This window comes from Dioszegia hungarica (assembly GCF_025882075.1).
Source record: "Dioszegia hungarica strain PDD-24b-2 chromosome Unknown MKK02contig_2, whole genome shotgun sequence".
Taxonomy (NCBI): domain Eukaryota; kingdom Fungi; phylum Basidiomycota; class Tremellomycetes; order Tremellales; family Bulleribasidiaceae; genus Dioszegia; species Dioszegia hungarica.
This window is the reverse complement of record NW_026515766.1, coordinates 738,731-754,504: the sequence shown is the minus strand read 5'-3', so window position 1 is coordinate 754,504 and position 15,774 is coordinate 738,731. Positions and strand designations below refer to the sequence as shown.

Here is a 15,774-nt window from a genome sequence, read left to right as displayed (position 1 = left end):
GAACCGAATGCGACATCCCATCATCCTTTCTTCCCACTTGACTTGTCATTGTCTTGACGCCTCTTGACATCATGTCTTGCGCGACTTACGACCGCCTCCACACCTCCTCCCAGATGGGCAAAACCGTCTTTCGAATCTGGGCACAAGCCGGAGAATCTCCCCTCATTTCCCACAGTGACCCTTCTCGAGGCGGCTTCTTCTCCCCAAACTCGTTCGCAAACAACCTCACCAAGGTGGAATTCGACGTAAAATGTCGAGACTTGGATCTCGCTCCCGATCCGGAAAACGACACCTGGACATCGGACAGCATTCTCGACCACGTACGCGGTCCGGGCGACTGGCTGTTTCACGATCGCAAGAAGACACGAAGCCGAGCCCCACACGAGAGGGACGATACGCCCTCTGACACGGCCCCCGCGACACCAAAGACCAACCGACCTTACGAGTCACCCTGGATCGTCACACATGGCGATCTCGATTACACAATCCACCGCGTTGTCCGGCTTCTCGCCAGGGACTATAATGCACGGATCCACATGTCAGTCATCGAGCCCAGGGTGATCAACGGACACCATTTCGAACGGTCAACCAAGTCAACCGACCACCTACCGATACTCAAAGCTCGGGCCCCCTGGGGCGGCGCGGAGCGGAAGCTTCTCAACGAAGCGCAGCTCTTCGCCCACTCGAGCGGGGAGGTTCTGTTTTATGGGAGGATCTTCGGGCACAGCGTCAAGGAGGACTTTATCTGGACGACCCAGGTGGGTCATACGTCTAGACCTCGCGCTGACTTTCAGACATTCCCATTTGACCTGCCCGATTGGTTCTGGCGAAACTCGACTCTTGACGGACCCTGGATCGATCGCCTCAACTGGATACCTTATCTCACATCCTACAGGCAAGCGAAAAGACGAATGGACGAGAAGAGACAGAAGGAGGAGGAGAGTAGGGAAGAACCCATCATTAGCTGGCGCAAAGCCGTAGTGATCAGGTAGTTTCGATCAGGAACGTGGTCAGAGACTCATGTGAGAGCCATCATCGTCATCGTTGACTGCAGATCATCACGCAGTCCCCGTTGGGTCTGGTCCTGTCAGTATCTTAGTTGACAGTCGACCACGTACCAGTTCCCAGCGTAAAGAGCGCGTTTCGTCAGCACCTCATTCCTCATGCCGTAAAATCATGCTCCTTTGTTGGGCAGATTGTTCCTTTCAAGTGTAGATCTGCCGCACCTCTAAGCGCAGTCTGGCTTGCCTATACACCTCTCCCATGTAGCTCAGACAATATGTCGCAGATCGACCTGAAATCCTCACGGGCGTTAGTCCTTCCGGACGCGCCTAAAGCGTCAGACCCTCAGCGCGTGCGCATCGGCCGGATGGTCATTGCTGCCCTCTGGCTGATGTTGATCGCATATCGCCTAGGGCTCGATCACGGTCCTCATTTCAGAAACAGCTCCGCTCTCCCGGATGCGCAGCCTCTCGTATTGCCCAAGATTCACATCATCCCAACAGTTACAACGGGTCTCGGTTGGATCCCTACCGGTCTTCCGACACCCCAGGCGCTTCCTTCTGTCAACCCTTTTGCCGCTGTCAGGACTGCCACTGGGCCCTTGGGAAGACCGCAAGGCAAGGCGTTTGACTGGGGAGATTTTGGACATGATGTCATGAAGCGGTTTTGGGACGATTGGGTGGGTTTTTGGCGAGAACGCGCTGACGGTCAGATCGGTCATGTCATCCAGCCCCAGTTCGACGCTGTCCCCCTGCCTCCCCACCCATACCCTCTTCCTTCTCCTCCGCCCCCGCTGTACCCCGAGTACTACGCCCTGCCCCCCGACCAGATTCTGCCTGATCTCACCTTCCCCCCGGACTTTCTCTTTGGATGGGCGACCGCCGCTCAGCAGTACGAAGGGGCGGTGCAGACAGACGGCAGGGGTCCATCCGTCTGGGTGAGTATTGGGCAAACCTGAGCTGAACCCAGGACTGGACATCGCGGTTTCCCGGCTACATTGCAGACAACACTACCGCGGACATTGCCGATCTGGGCTACTACCTCTACAAGCAAGGTGAGCACCAGACTTAACAAGCTGAACCCAGACCTAGCTCGCATGGCCGCACTGGGAGGAAACGCCTACTCCTTCTCGGTCGCATGGAGCCGGATCTTCCCCTTTGGCATGAAGGGTAGTCCTGTCAACGAAAAGGGATTGAAATACTATGAGGATCTCGTCGGATACAGTCGGGAGCTAGGGATTGAGCCCGTCATGTGAGTCGTCTTGGAGCGGTGCTAATGACAGGACCCTATTCCACTGGGATACCCCGCTGGCTCTCCAGGTCGAGTATGGCGGGTTTGCGAGTCCCAGAATTATCGACGACTACGTCAACTACGCCGTGAGTCTTGTTGACGACAAGCGCTGACTAGACAGGAGGTCATGTTCCGACGCTTCAACGGCACTATCCGCCTGTGGTACACCTTCAATGAGCCGGGCGTGTTTTGCGTGCAGGTGAGTCGTCGCAACGCTGATGCTGATGAACAGCCAGGTTTCCCCCAGAATGTAAGGGTAGCATTGGCAATCGCTAAAGGTAGACTACATTGCCGCACGGTGTCAGCGCCGCTCAGTACCCCTACGTCTGCCGCCGCCACCTCGTACTGGCGCATGCCAAGGTGTACCATCTCTTCAAAGAGCTGAACATCCGTAAGTGATGTGCAAGAAATCGCTGAGCGGGCAGAAGGGGAGATTTCCTACAAGAACGACGACTACCTGTAAGTCATTGCAGGGCCAGCTGACCTCTCAGGGGTATAGCATGGCGCAGAGGGCGCAAGGAAGACGAAGAAGCTGTCAAGCGACATCAAGTGCGTCTCTCCCCCATCCCTTACTGATGCACCAGGCCTACTACATCGGCTTCTTTGCCGACCCAATCCACTTGACCGGGGTAAGCACCTCACACAGATGGCTCTGACCGCAGGACTGGCCGGAACTGGTCAAGGCTGAACTCCCGCCGGATCTCCTACCCCGTTTCTCGGCTGACGAGGTCGAGCTCATCAAAGGCACCGCGGACTTTTTTGCTATCGACGTGAGTTTCTACCTGGCACTGCTGACTCTAGGCATATCGCGAGGATCTCATATCAGCTCCGCCCGGCGGCATCGACGCTTGTCTCCGCAATCGATCACATCCGGCATGGCCAGAATGTGTCAGCAAGAAGGATTGTAAGTCGGATCGCGTGCCAGCTGACATCAGACGACTCGTCCCCCTACGGCTGGGGTATAGGCGAATTCGCCGAACCAAGCATGGACTGGCTACACAACAGCTGGCAGCATATCCGACCCCTCCTCCAGCGCTTGAACGACATGTATCCCACCACAGGTGGAATCTACCTGACCGAGTTTGGCTTTGCGGAACCCCACGAGAACGAGTAAGCCCCCAGACCGATTCCCGTTGACGATCAGGAAACCCTACCTCCACCAAGCCATCCAAGACCCGGCCCGCACCCACCTGCTCTTGTCGTACCTCGGCGAGATCCTCAAGGGCATCGTCGAAGATGGAATCCCCATCAAGGGCGTCTTTGCGTGGAGCTCGGTGGATAACTGGGAGTGGAACACGGGGTTCAAGGGTAAGCGTCGTGCATGGATGTGCTAATCAAGACAGCCAGGTTCGGGAACCAGTTTGTCGACTACAGTCATCCGACGCTAAAGAGAACTGTGAGCTACCGCTCCTACGATTTTGCTGATAAGCTAGTTCAAGCGCTCCGCCATCGAAATGAGCCAATTCTGGAAGTCTCACCGAGCGCAGGCTGACGAGTCTGTAGCAGCAATGAGTGATTGAGCATGCTATAGGTCTTATCGCATCAAGGTGGTCCATGGGCGGAGTCGACTGCTCGCGAGGATACGATTGACCGATCGTCAGACGTATAGCATCAGAGCTTCAGACATCCATACTTTGCATGTCTGGCGCGGTGACGTCACCATGGATTCCCACAATTCGCGCGCACGCGTGAAGCGGTCAGCGACGAGGTGTAGCAGAACTCTTTCAGACGTTGATCTTCACCTCGTTTGCCGTCAAGTGCTCCGAAGAATAGACAAGATGGCGAGCAAACAGCACAACCACCTGATCAGCCTCGTCAAGCAGATGATCCCTCCGCTGTCGCCCAAATTGCACAAGGGGCAAGCTGGTTCGTCTCCCCTGAGGAATGTGGAGTTGCTCCCTGCTGACTGGTTAGGAAGGATTGGCGTCTTGGGCGGTTCGGGAGAGTGAGCCCGCTCGCAGAGCTGGTCTGGAATGTACTGATCTCAGCTATTCTGGAGCGCCATACTTTGCGTCGATGGGTGCTATGCGGTTCGGAGCGGACCTGGCGCATGTTATCTGCGAACCCACCGCAGGGGCCGTGATCAAGACTTAGTAAGTCACGCCAAGCTCAAGCTGACCACAGCTCACCCGATCTCATCGTCCATGCTATCCTGGACTACAAAAAGTCAGACGAGGACATCAAGAAGGAGTTGAAAGGGATCATGTCTCGCCTGGTGAGCCATTGAACCTGCTGGACTAACGGTCAGCACGTCCTAATCATCGGGCCAGGGCTTGGCCGTGACGACCACATGCAGAACTGCGCTCGGATAGCTTTCGGTCTGGCAAAAGATATGGATCAAATGGGCGTCGTGGTCGACGCGGATGGTCTCTGGCTGGTCCAGGTGCGTCCTGCTTCGGCCTGACTGACACTACAGAGCGAGCCGAAACTGGTCATGGACTGGCCTGGCGTCCCAAGAATCGTCCTCACCCCAAACATCATGGAGTTCAAGCGATTATGCGAGGCTATGGTAAGTTCAGACTCCCTGCAGCCTGACACTGCTAGAAGATCGACACCAAAGCCGAGCCACGAACCCTATGTCCTCAACTCGCCCGCGCGCTACAGAACGTAACCATCATCCAAAAAGGAGAACACGACATCGTTTCGAACGGTATGCAGATACCAGCTGAGCTCATCGAAGGGCAAGGCATTTCGTCGGAGGAGGTCTTGGAGAATGAAATACAGGGCGGTCTGAAGCGGGTGGGCGGGCAGGGAGATATCTTGAGTGGGAGTACAGGCGTATTGATGGCCTGGGGGAGCGAATGGGTCAAGGGGACCTACACGTGAGTATTCTCACGAGACAAGCTAATTGCAGCGATGTCGGACATCCACCACCCGACAGCAAGGCGATTGCAGAGAACGTCCCCCTGCTGGCGGCATATGGCGCGTCAACATTCAACCGGACAGTGTCAAAGCGAGGCTTTGAAAAGAAGGGGCGATCCATGGTGACTGGTGATCTGGTAGATTTGGTGGGGCCAGTATACGAAGAGGTCTTTGGCAAGGCGCGGGAGGACGACGGCGCGGGGTCAAAACTGTAATCTAGTACATCTCGAGACTCTGCTATCAGCTCTACCCATTCTACGCACTCACCATCCCATCGTGAATTTCATAATCCTGCAGTGTTATATGATCCTTGAACGGGGTGTACCACTTTTTGAGTTGGATCTTTTGAGCCGTCGTTCCCGTCTGCGCAGCGATCAAGCGTTTCAGGTCGCCTACAGTGTCGGTCGGTAGGCATTTCACTCGAACTAACGTCAGCTATGGTTGATGATCGACCAACCTTTACCACCCATTCGCGAATTCGCTATCACCTCGATAAAACGTAGCACCGGTCTGAAGTCAGCGCAACCCTTGCGTCGACTCACCTTCCAGCCGCAGGCGCACCCGGAGCAACCGCCTGGGGCTTCCCCATCGCCGCGATCCGCTCATCCCTCATCTTGTCGCCACTCGCTCGGTCGTTCCCCTTCCCAGGCATCCTATCCAGCGGATCAGTCTTCCGTCCCAAACTCCCCACCGCGCTTGTCACTCCGCCCGCGGGAAGATTCGGGTTCATCGTCATTGTATTCCGTACACCCTGCTCCCTTGTTCCGCCGAACCGTGCTGGTACTTCGCCTCTCTCCCTCCGCTGCAGTCGCTCCTTTTCCGTCTCCATCTCCAGGGGGTCTTTCTGGGCCGATAGCGACCCCATGGATGGTCCGCCCTTCTTGTAAAAGGACAGCTCTTTTGGGCGGCGAGATTGATGCCGTGGCGGCGAGCGCGAAGGAGGGCGATCCCAATCTCGCGGACGATTGTCGGCAGTCCGGTCGCTATGAGAGCTGGGGCCATCCCGTGAGCGATGATCCCTCTCGCGGTCTCTGTCGCGATCACTTCTAGGTGGTCGCCGATCATCCCGATCGTCCCTGCTTCCTCGTTCTCTCCGTGGGGACGTTGAGCCTCGGCGAGGGCCGCGTGGGGGTGACTGTGATCTGGGCATAGTGCAGGATGTTGTGATGAAGTGATATCTGGGCTCCAGGTTGCCACCTTATTTAAGTGGGGGCCGCAATCAAACATGGGCGCTCACCTCCACATTCCTCGGCTCGGCCAAGCCAGGTTAACAGCCGAATTGTCGCCAGTCATGACATATCCTGTATATAACGGAATAGCGCATCAGGCATTGCCATGTCGGCTCGTGTACTGTTCAAGGGCAGGCTCCTACCTCTCTCCAGAAGAGCCTTGCCCAAGGTCGCCGCTCGGCCGCCCCCTCTGCTTCGCGCTCGACTGATCGCGTCGACCCCTCTTCGTTCCGACGTCCCCACATGGCCCAACCCGCCGCTCCCTCAGGGGCCGGTAGGACCCTCCGACAATCTCACTTCTACTGCATCAAATAGCGGTCATCACAAGGAAAGCCATAGGCGATGGTACCAGGACTGGGTACACAGCCCCTCCTTCCAGGCGGCGCTCACCACGGTGGTGGGACTGGCAATGGTCTTTGGGGCGGGTGTAGGGTATCTGCAGTGGTACAAGAGTCATGTCTTGAGACGGGTAAGCTAGCTGTGCATATGCTAGCGATGGCGGGGCTGACGTCACAGATCGCAAAAGCCTTTGAGCCGGGATACGTGAGCACTCGCCAGCTGTAAAGACTGATCAAGGCTAGGACCCCGCGCTGGAGCTCTCAACGCTACATGCGCCAAATGCCGCTCACATCCGCCGCAGAGAACAACCCCTGATCGACTCTATCGTCGCTGGTGAACATCCAGGAGGATATTACCTCTTAGTCGGGCCCAAGGGGACCGGGAAAGGGACCATGATATTAGAGTAAGTCAGGTCAACCATGTCGACTGATCGCTTCAGGGCGATGAGAAAGATCAAGGCGGAAGGAGCGGCATTTGTGAGTCAGCGAACCAATTCGCGAGTAGGCTTTTCTGACCCATAGTGTGAAGGCAAGTCCTCCAGCTATTCCGCTAAACGTCAGCACACCCCGATCTCGAAGTCTTCCGCCTGAGATTAGGCAAAGCTCTGGACTTCGACTACTTTGAGGACTGGCAGGGATCCCTCTTCTCCCGCGCCGAGCCACGATCAGGCGGACCACAGCTGGATGTTGAACGTGTCATGCACAAGCTGGAGAAGGTGGCTATCCAGTATACGAGAAAGAAGGGACGGCCATTGGTTGTTGCTTTCAATAGTGAGTAGTACGCGGGGATTCGCTGATCAGACATTCACCTTTTCCCAAACACGCCCGAGGGTCACGCTCTACTACACCAGCTGCAACAAAGGGCCGAGTCGTGGGCGGAGGGGGTGAGCCCAGAAGTTGCTCCGCTAATACGTAGGGAATCATGACCATGATCTTTTCGACCGACGACTACTGTACGTTCCATTGCTGTCCCTCCTGACCTCAGGGTGCCTCGAAATGCTCCGAAAGAACGCCTCCCGCATGCGGGTCATCTCCACCTCTGACCTATCCGCCGCTGAGTCCATCCATGCCCTTCACTATCTCCGACTCCAAAACCTGTCACGGAAACATCTCGATCCCGCAGATAGGCCGGCGGTCGAGGACGAAGAGGTGCTCCGACGAGTGTACGAGATGGTCGGCGGGCGGACCAGCTACCTGGTCAAGGTGGCGAGGGCGGAGAATATGCTGGATGAGGCCGAGAGGATGATCGAGACGGAAAAGAGATGGCTGAATAGCAAGTAGGTGTGGGCTAGGGCATAGCTGATAGCAGGATTGGGCTGATCCCGGAGCACGATGATGATGTCATGTGAGTGCGAGCGTGGTGTTGAGCTGATAACAGGGATGAACAAAAGTAAGCTCTCCTTCCCAGGTCAAACTTTTCTGCTGAGCTCTCTCTAGGTGGTCGAGGTTAGTCCACTTCATTTCTGTCAGATCTCCGCTCATTCCATAGCTGCTCGTGGCTACTTCTTCGCCATTTCGCCCAAAAATTCCCCTCTTTCGACGCCACACCAGCAGATATCAGCGACGAACCCCCAATCCCCGATTTAACCATCGACATTGCCGACGATGATATCAACGTCTCGGAGCCGGGACTCATCGCCGACAATCCGCTACTAGCTGATCTCAAGATACCAGAAGTGACGTACGAGGAGGCCAGGCGGATCATGACTCGGACCGACTTTATCGAACCTCTAGACGTCCTACACGTAAGTCCTTGTCGGAAAGAGCTGACGCAGATTGTATCGATAGACACACGGCATCATGTCCGACCCGACTCGGTCCTGATCCTGCGAGCGGCTCAGCGAGTCATCCAGGAGGAGGGATTCGATGAAGCGCTGGATGTCACCAGGGACCGCATTGATCAGATTGAAGGTGAGCTCTCGTCATATTCGTGCTGACAGACAGGCTTGCATAGGCAGAGCGAATTGACCATCAAGGAACCGTTCCGGGTAATGTTTGACCAAAAAGGTGGCAAGCAGTTCCTTGAGGTTGTAGGTCTTGGGGAGAGTTTCCAGGCTGTGGAGGAGGATGAGGCAGAGGCGGGTGCGGTAGACATTGTAGAAGTAGATACTGGCAGATTAGTATGAGGTATTTCCTAATACGCATTAGGAAACTCGGCTCCACACTCTAATTAGGTTAGTCACCTGGCCGGCCATTCGAAATTAGATCCCGCCGAATCCCCCTTTGCTCCGCTTCCACCCGCTTGCTTGCTCACTTCAGCTCGACTGCTGACATGTTCCTTTTACAGCTATATAATCTACACTTCGCAATCCAGCGCAGCAGCAAAGCGCAAAGCGAGACAGCCCCGGTGGAACATCTCGGCACAACAACAAGGGAACTGTCCAGAATCTAACGCGTCGAATTTGGCGGGTTCTTGCATATCCCCCGAAGATCACTACTTCTCGCTCACCCGACCGCAGCTCGTATCAACTCAAGGGGTCGCCCTTCCGGCTCGCTTCAACAAGCGAGTAATAGCGACCGACGGCCGCTCAAACCCTCCGCCATGTCGTACCCTCCCCGCCCGGCCTCCTCCCCTCGGCTGACTGCCGACATGCAGCCGGAATCTCAACCCACCCCGTCCTCTCAAGCCGCTCCGTCCCCCTTGGACTGGTCCAGCTTCATGAACTTCCAAACGCCTCCAGTCAGCCAAGGTGGATCAGGTTCGAACGGGATGCCCCCTCCAAACGGGATGGGCGGATACGGCGGAAGTTCAAACGGGGGCAAGAATGCAGTGCCGGAGCACTATGGCTTTGCCCAGAACGCGCATACCAACCAAGGGAACAGGCAAGGCAACATGTCATTCCAGCAACCACCGACCTATGGAAATTCCGGCGGTCAAAACATCCCCATCTACCCTCCTCCCTCCCCTCGCTCAGCCAGCGGTCCATCTCCCATCAACGCCACGCCCCACACTCGGCCAGGCGACGGACAGGGCAACGGAAAAGCCAAAGCCGTCAATCCCCCTCCATCTCCCGGGCCAGGCATGCATCAGCCCAGCGCCCCCTCGGATGGGCTTTCACTGGACCCCGCGGCGTTCTCGAGGGATATCCGGTTCCAGATGCCCTCGTTCCTCTCGAACCCAGTGGGCGGGGCGCCAACGTTCCCACCGGGCGGCGAAGCGTGGTCAGGCTTTTCCGGACCGGGCATGGGCGACGGCAATAGCCTCACGCCAGGGCAGTTGTTCAGCAACATGTTCAACGTGACGGATGCTGGGTATGGCGGGGAAGGGTCGTGGAATGCGTGGGACAACAAAGACCCAAACGCGGGAACCACCTTCTATGTCAACCCCAATCCATCGCACAACAACCTCACGTCCAATCCCAGCCGGCAATCCCAACCCCAGGCACGGTCCGAGTACCCACCCCGGTCCGATCATGTGCCTTCCCCTCGGAGCAGCTCCTCCTCGATGCCACCGCCGTACGGCAACATGCAGCAACCGCAGCAAGGCATGGGTCCTTCACGCAATGCTGGCGCCATGTCGTCCGCCTTCAACGCCTTCAACGCGCAAGGGCGGGGCAGCAGCTCGGGGATGATCCAGTCATCCATGTCCACGTCCGATCTACTCGGCGGTGGCGGTGTGAACGGTCCACCCTACAACAATACCAACTTTCCCTTCGTGCCCTCCATCACCGAATCCACCTCCAACTCGGCCTCCACCATCAATATCGCATCCTCATCCTCGGCACCGTATGCCCCGCCAAGCAACACCGCCCAGCTCCTCACGGCACCGGTAGCACCGCCCGTCATCGGGCCAAGCCTTGCCGATGGGCCGGGACTGTACAGTACGACAGGCTTCGACATGGTCGGCGTCTTGTCGAGGGTGGCGGCGAGAAAAGATCCCAAGACGGTGTTGGGGCCGGTAGATCTGAGTTGCAGCTTTGCTGTGGTGGTGAGTTTTCGGTGGTGACTGGACTGACATGCAGGATATACGACGTTTCGACTGCCCAATAGTCTACGCAAGTCCGACCTTTACCGCTTTGACTGGGTACGAGTTGCCTCAGATCCTCGGTCGCAATTGCCGATTCCTACAAAGTGAGTTCGTCCAAGGCTGAGCTGATCAGGCCCCGACAGCGAAGTCGTCAAAGGATCAAAGCGGAAATACACCGACAACGTCGCGGTCGCCCATCTCAAGCGCATGCTCAACGCTGGCAAGGAATGCCAAGCTTCGCTGATCAACTACCGCCGGGGCGGTATACCATTCATCAACCTCGTCACCGTCGTCCCTATCCCCTGGGACGGTACCGACATTGTCTACCACGTCGGCTTCCAAGTAGACTTGGTCGAGCAGCCCAATGCCATTCTGCGGAATATGCGCGACGGGAGCTATCAGGTCAACTATACGGTGGCGAACCCGCCTCAGGCCCCCTTGCGGCCGGCGGGGCGGGAGCCAAGCACGAGCGGTCTGAGCCAGGAGGTGCTGGAGATCATGGGGCCGCGGACCACCGCAGCATCATTTGGTGAAGGGGATGAAGGGCCAAAGATGGACTGGCTCAAGATGGTCATTGAAAATTCGGATGGTGAGTTACCTGTTCGACACAGCTGATCCCAGACTTTATCCATGTCCTCTCCCTCAAAGGCCTCTTCCAATACGTCTCCCCCTCGGTCCGCCGCGTCCTCCAGTACGAGCCCGAGGACCTCCTCAACAAGAACATTTCAGACATTTGTCATCCCTCCGACATCGTCCCCCTAATGCGCGAGCTCAAGGACTCTACCCATGCCCCAGGCGAGGGCGCCCAAGCTCGCGCCGTCAATCTCGTCTTCCGGATACGGCACAAAAACTCTGGCTACGTCTGGGTCGAATGCTCCGGCCGACTCCACGTCGAGCCTGGAAAAGGCCGGAAGGCCGTCATACTATCCGGGCGGGCGCGGTCGGTACCTGTCCTCCCTTGGGACTCGATCGCCAAGCACGGCGGTCTGGCAGAAAAGGAATTCTGGGCGAAAATCTCTTTCCAGGGGTTGGTGCTCCACGCGACGTCCACCGTCACGGAAGTTCTCGGCCAGCGGGCAGACGACATTGTCGGACAATCCTTCTTCTCCATCCTTCCCGGGGGCGACAATGGTCCACCGCACGCTTCCAGTGTCGACCAAGACCCCAGCTCCCCGGTCTCGGTCGTCGCAAAGGCACTCAACGCTGCGCGGAAGGCCGTGGTGATGATCACGCACAAGCTAGTCAAGCGGTCAGGGGAGCAGGTGGACGTCATCACCATCCTGTACACATCCAAGTCGGATCCCCGCGACGACAGCAGTCCCTCCTCATCCTCGGAATCACCTGCCTCGTCAACGGGTGACCACCGGTCCCAATCCCAGCCGGCCTTCCTCGTCGCTCAAATCAAACTCCTCACCCCTTCCAGCATCCCCAACAACCTCCTTCCCACCTCCACCACGTCCCCCAACCCAGTCGCCATTTCCAATCTCACCAACGCGCGGCCCATAGCCCATGCCGGCTCGTCCAACCTCTTTGAGGAGCTCGAAACTACACGCGGAACATCATGGCAGTACGAGTTGCACCAGCTCCGGCTGCTCAATCGGCGATTGAAAGATGACGTCTTGGCGGCGAGGGCAGTGGCGCGGAGCAATGCGGCCAAGGGGCGTAGCAAGAAGCGAAAAGTCGGGGAGGAGATGGGTCCCCCGGCGGTGCCGTATACCAGCCAGAATCAGCAGTATGGGCAGGGGATGGGAATGGAGCAGTACGGTGCGGCACCGAGGCATCAAATGGCGCCTGGGTTTGGGTTGGTGAATCCGAACATCCCCAACCCTTACTTTTGAAGCGGCGGAGACAGCGGCGGAGTCAGGACGGTGATAATTTGTAGTATTAGAAGCACCTAGATATACTTGTAGCCTCATTAGCCAGTATGCGATTTCTTTGTGGCCGGCGTGGACTCTGTGGCGCCAAGCCAGTCAGGCACATCGATCGCTTCTTTGATCAGCGCTGGTGAATATGGGGCTCCGCGTGCTCGGGCCGGGCATCTGAAGGGAAGACCGTGATGATTGCGATCTGATCTGTGCGCCCAAACGTTATACTCAACGGCCAGGCAGGGCGACGAGGGCGAGGGCGGAAAGCAAAGGCGGCGGCCGCAACACCTGCCCCATACATAGCTTTTACAGCACTAGCGTAAACGTGGTCCACCCCGTCTTGTCGCCCTTTACCTCGGTCGCCACCGACATATTACACGCTACCCCTTTCCACCCCTCCTTTTTCGGTTACGTTCACCCCGATCCCGACCGACTCCGGCCGCTAGGAGTATAGAAGACTTCAGATCTCTCAGTCTCCTAGCACGACCAACGCACGGCCGCTGCTTACGCTGACCGCGTGTACCTTTCGAGGAACCGGCTCAAAACCCTCGGCCGAACACACGGGGCAGTTTCACCAACCAAGCTGTCTTAGACCTTGCCCACTGCCTCCGGGGCCAACAACGCAGGACCTCACGTGCGGGCAGCCAGCTCTACTGGAGCCATCTCCTCTACAAAAGGTAGCCTCGCGGTCGTGACGGTACGATGGACTCGACCAAGTATGGGAACGCGGTAGATTTTGATACCGATCTGCACTCGATCTACGCAGCGTATCTGTAAGTCTGCTACAGTACACTGCCAGATCTAGCTGATGCCTAAGGGGTCAATTCGAAGCCGCCGGATCGGAGTGGTGGGCCAAGTCATGGGGTGGTTACTTTGCGACCTTCAACGATTTTCTTGGCTTTGGATGGGAGGTCATGGGTAAGTCTGTCCGATTCTGCGAGCTGACAGGCAGTGGTCGTGGATGCTCGTACAGGCCGAGCACACATTGCTGTCCGCAGGGAACAAATTGCCCTCTTTGCCAAGATGATCCGGACGAGGTGAGCTTTTCGTCTACATCATCTGCCGGAGCTCATGTGCAGATTCGGCGAGTCACTGGCAAAAGATCCGCCTACAACGCTACCCCTCTCCCCCGCCCCGACCCGTACACTTTCCCTTCGCCGACTCATTCAGCTGTCCGACCTCCCAGCTTACCGCAAGCTATCGCTCACCCTTCCCGCCGCCGAGCTGTCCCATCTCCGGCATCGTGCCCGAACAGGCGATGTAGCGGTTGCCGAACAGCTCTTCTACGCCGGCGGACCCTCGGCAGAGCGTGAAAGCGGCGCCGGCGCCGTAGGGATGCGGGACAATGGCGTGGGATATACCTTTGCAGCGGTGCGGACGACATGGTGGGAAAAGGGAGGGGCACCGTCGGGCTTGATCCCCGGGAGTGGGAGGACGCAAGGAGGGCGGTCAGGCCCAGCTGCGGCAGGAGGTGGGCAGCAGGGGAAGGGACTTGTCCTGGAAGTCGGAATGGCAGTTGTCAGGTGTGCAAATCTGCGAGCTGTCGTGAGCAATCCCTAATAGCCGCTTGGCCTTGGCTAACGCTCGACAGGAAGTTTGGCCTCCAACGCCTACGGAGAACTACCGCAAATCTCACTGCATCATGGAGGAATGGGTCGACAAGGTAAGTCGACATCTTGCTGGCGCTCATATCTGTAGCGGACCAACCAGAACCCGCCCAGCTACCCTCGGGCGTACGCTTTCGGCAAAAGCCAGTACATCGCGGAAAGAGATGTTGAACGCATTTTAGAGTACGTCCGCGATCAAGTCCTGACTAACGACCAGTGCAAATCTTGCTGCTCTGGCCTCCCAAGACAACGATCCGAACGCCAATACCCTCGTACTCTTGACCCTCGGCGAACCAGGACCCCTCCCCGTTCCCCAATCATCTACACTTCCCGCCAACATCCTCCACATCGACGTACTCGCTCTCGAGTATAACCTCCTCCGCCGGGCCCAGGAACAAGGCGTTCAAGGCACGCCCGACCGACAAACGCCTCTCACATCCCTCTCAGCCCTCCTGCAAACGCTGCAAATTCCGTCTCCCCCATTCGTGCCCGTCGGTAACGCCGGAAACGAGGCGTACTACACGCTCTTGGCATTCCAAAAGCTCATGATGGCCCAGACGCGGCTTCCGGATCTGCTCTTCAAGGCCCCTGAAAGCTACATGTCGCCGGCGCCCTACTATACCGGTTTCCCCCAGTCCGCATCGGTCAACTTCTCTTCTTACCCGTCCATGGCAATGCCGCCACCGCAGGCGCCCTTTGCGCGTCCTCCACACTCGAGGCGCGAATCGTCCAGCTCCTCTCGGCGGCAAAGCGAGCTGTTTCAACCTCCCACTCGGACCAAGTCACCCGCATCGATGAGCTCGCCTCGTCGCGCGCCGCAGGCCATCCGTGGCGCGAGCGACGACAACCGCTCCCGGCCCGCTTCGTTTGGTGATCAGGGTCAGGGCGGGAGCGGGCAGTACCGCGGTGCGGCCGGCGGAAACGGGTCACCAGCAACTCGGGAGGACCCCAGCCTAGGCGGATCAGTACCCAACACCGCCCGCGTGCCTGGGCGGGCACCGCTACCCCGCTCATCTACCATATTCTGGGATGATGCCGAGTACGCAGACGCAGACGTCTCTTCTCAAAAAGGCAGCCTTCGGGACAAGCAGCGGCTTCGGCAAACCCAAACCACGGACACCACTCCAGACCGCGACAGCCTTACTATGCGCGGTCGTCAGCCTCCTCCCAGCGCTATGCGGTACAACAGCGGCGGCGAGGCGGTACTCAACTCCACTCCGAGCTCTAGAAATGTCTCGTGGACCGAAGAACGGGGAGCCAACTCGGGTCCACATGGCGAGTACGGCCGAGAGATGTCCCGTGACAGGCGCTCGGTCGCGAATGGGTCATCGACGGCGTTGGCGAATGGGTCTAGGCCCACTAGCCAGATCAAGGGCGCGGGGTCTGGGAGTTCGACCAAGCTGGATAGTCATTCTGGCTCGGAGGGAAAGGGCGGCGGTGTAGGGACCGGGACCAAAGTGGTGGATGGGGCCAAGCAGGAAACAGTCAAGGAGGGAGCTGGGGCCAGGGACAAGCCAAAGGAGAAGGAGAAGGGCAGCAAGCTAAAGTCGGAGAAGAGCATGCGGAATGTTGCCGGCGCGCTGGCTAGGTTCTGGGTGGGATGAGAGGCAAGTA

At 57.7% G+C, this 15,774-nt stretch overlaps 7 protein-coding genes across 7 annotated transcripts; 6 read left to right on the top strand and 1 right to left on the bottom strand.

Moving 5' to 3' along the window:
- Positions 1–71: 71 nt before the first annotated feature.
- MKK02DRAFT_39654 (uncharacterized protein) lies at positions 72–992 on the top strand (the record flags this gene model as incomplete). The annotated part of the gene is made up of 2 exons (XM_053090712.1): positions 72–758; positions 795–992. The coding sequence occupies 2 exons, from the start codon at positions 72–74 to the stop codon at positions 990–992; spliced, it is 885 nt and encodes a 294-aa protein (XP_052949131.1).
- A 287-nt stretch (positions 993–1,279) lies between these two features.
- MKK02DRAFT_39653 (glycoside hydrolase superfamily) lies at positions 1,280–3,812 on the top strand (the record flags this gene model as incomplete). The annotated part of the gene is made up of 17 exons (XM_053090711.1): positions 1,280–1,681; positions 1,715–1,939; positions 1,972–2,056; positions 2,088–2,253; positions 2,285–2,378; positions 2,414–2,491; positions 2,525–2,542; positions 2,575–2,683; positions 2,718–2,751; positions 2,784–2,841; positions 2,877–2,921; positions 2,955–3,062; positions 3,094–3,196; positions 3,228–3,402; positions 3,437–3,600; positions 3,636–3,688; positions 3,726–3,812. 17 exons carry the CDS (start codon positions 1,280–1,282, stop codon positions 3,810–3,812), a joined length of 2,004 nt encoding a protein of 667 aa, XP_052949130.1.
- Positions 3,813–4,070: 258 nt separating this feature from the next.
- Positions 4,071–5,369, top strand: MKK02DRAFT_39652 (putative cytoplasm protein; the record flags this gene model as incomplete). The annotated part of the gene is made up of 8 exons (XM_053090710.1): positions 4,071–4,158; positions 4,207–4,237; positions 4,281–4,385; positions 4,417–4,507; positions 4,541–4,675; positions 4,709–4,801; positions 4,837–5,114; positions 5,147–5,369. The coding sequence occupies 8 exons, from the start codon at positions 4,071–4,073 to the stop codon at positions 5,367–5,369; spliced, it is 1,044 nt and encodes a 347-aa protein (XP_052949129.1).
- Positions 5,370–5,409: 40 nt separating this feature from the next.
- Positions 5,410–6,019, bottom strand: MKK02DRAFT_39651 (ubiquitin-related domain-containing protein; the record flags this gene model as incomplete). The annotated part of the gene is made up of 3 exons (XM_053090709.1): positions 5,410–5,579; positions 5,612–5,664; positions 5,697–6,019. The coding sequence occupies 3 exons, from the start codon at positions 6,017–6,019 to the stop codon at positions 5,410–5,412; spliced, it is 546 nt and encodes a 181-aa protein (XP_052949128.1).
- A 470-nt stretch (positions 6,020–6,489) lies between these two features.
- On the top strand, positions 6,490–8,658 carry MKK02DRAFT_19339 (uncharacterized protein; the record flags this gene model as incomplete). The annotated part of the gene is made up of 11 exons (XM_053086080.1): positions 6,490–6,852; positions 6,900–6,926; positions 6,965–7,125; positions 7,162–7,202; positions 7,283–7,492; positions 7,523–7,605; positions 7,638–7,674; positions 7,707–7,998; positions 8,031–8,061; positions 8,173–8,466; positions 8,497–8,658. The coding sequence occupies 11 exons, from the start codon at positions 6,490–6,492 to the stop codon at positions 8,656–8,658; spliced, it is 1,701 nt and encodes a 566-aa protein (XP_052949127.1).
- An 896-nt stretch (positions 8,659–9,554) lies between these two features.
- On the top strand, positions 9,555–12,526 carry MKK02DRAFT_19391 (uncharacterized protein; the record flags this gene model as incomplete). The annotated part of the gene is made up of 6 exons (XM_053086087.1): positions 9,555–9,988; positions 10,283–10,649; positions 10,684–10,792; positions 10,822–11,277; positions 11,310–12,036; positions 12,112–12,526. The coding sequence occupies 6 exons, from the start codon at positions 9,555–9,557 to the stop codon at positions 12,524–12,526; spliced, it is 2,508 nt and encodes an 835-aa protein (XP_052949126.1).
- A 729-nt stretch (positions 12,527–13,255) lies between these two features.
- On the top strand, positions 13,256–15,764 carry MKK02DRAFT_39648 (uncharacterized protein; the record flags this gene model as incomplete). The annotated part of the gene is made up of 7 exons (XM_053090708.1): positions 13,256–13,326; positions 13,371–13,471; positions 13,506–13,590; positions 13,633–14,098; positions 14,145–14,216; positions 14,252–14,343; positions 14,378–15,764. The coding sequence occupies 7 exons, from the start codon at positions 13,256–13,258 to the stop codon at positions 15,762–15,764; spliced, it is 2,274 nt and encodes a 757-aa protein (XP_052949125.1).
- Between the last annotated feature and the right edge of the window lie 10 nt (positions 15,765–15,774).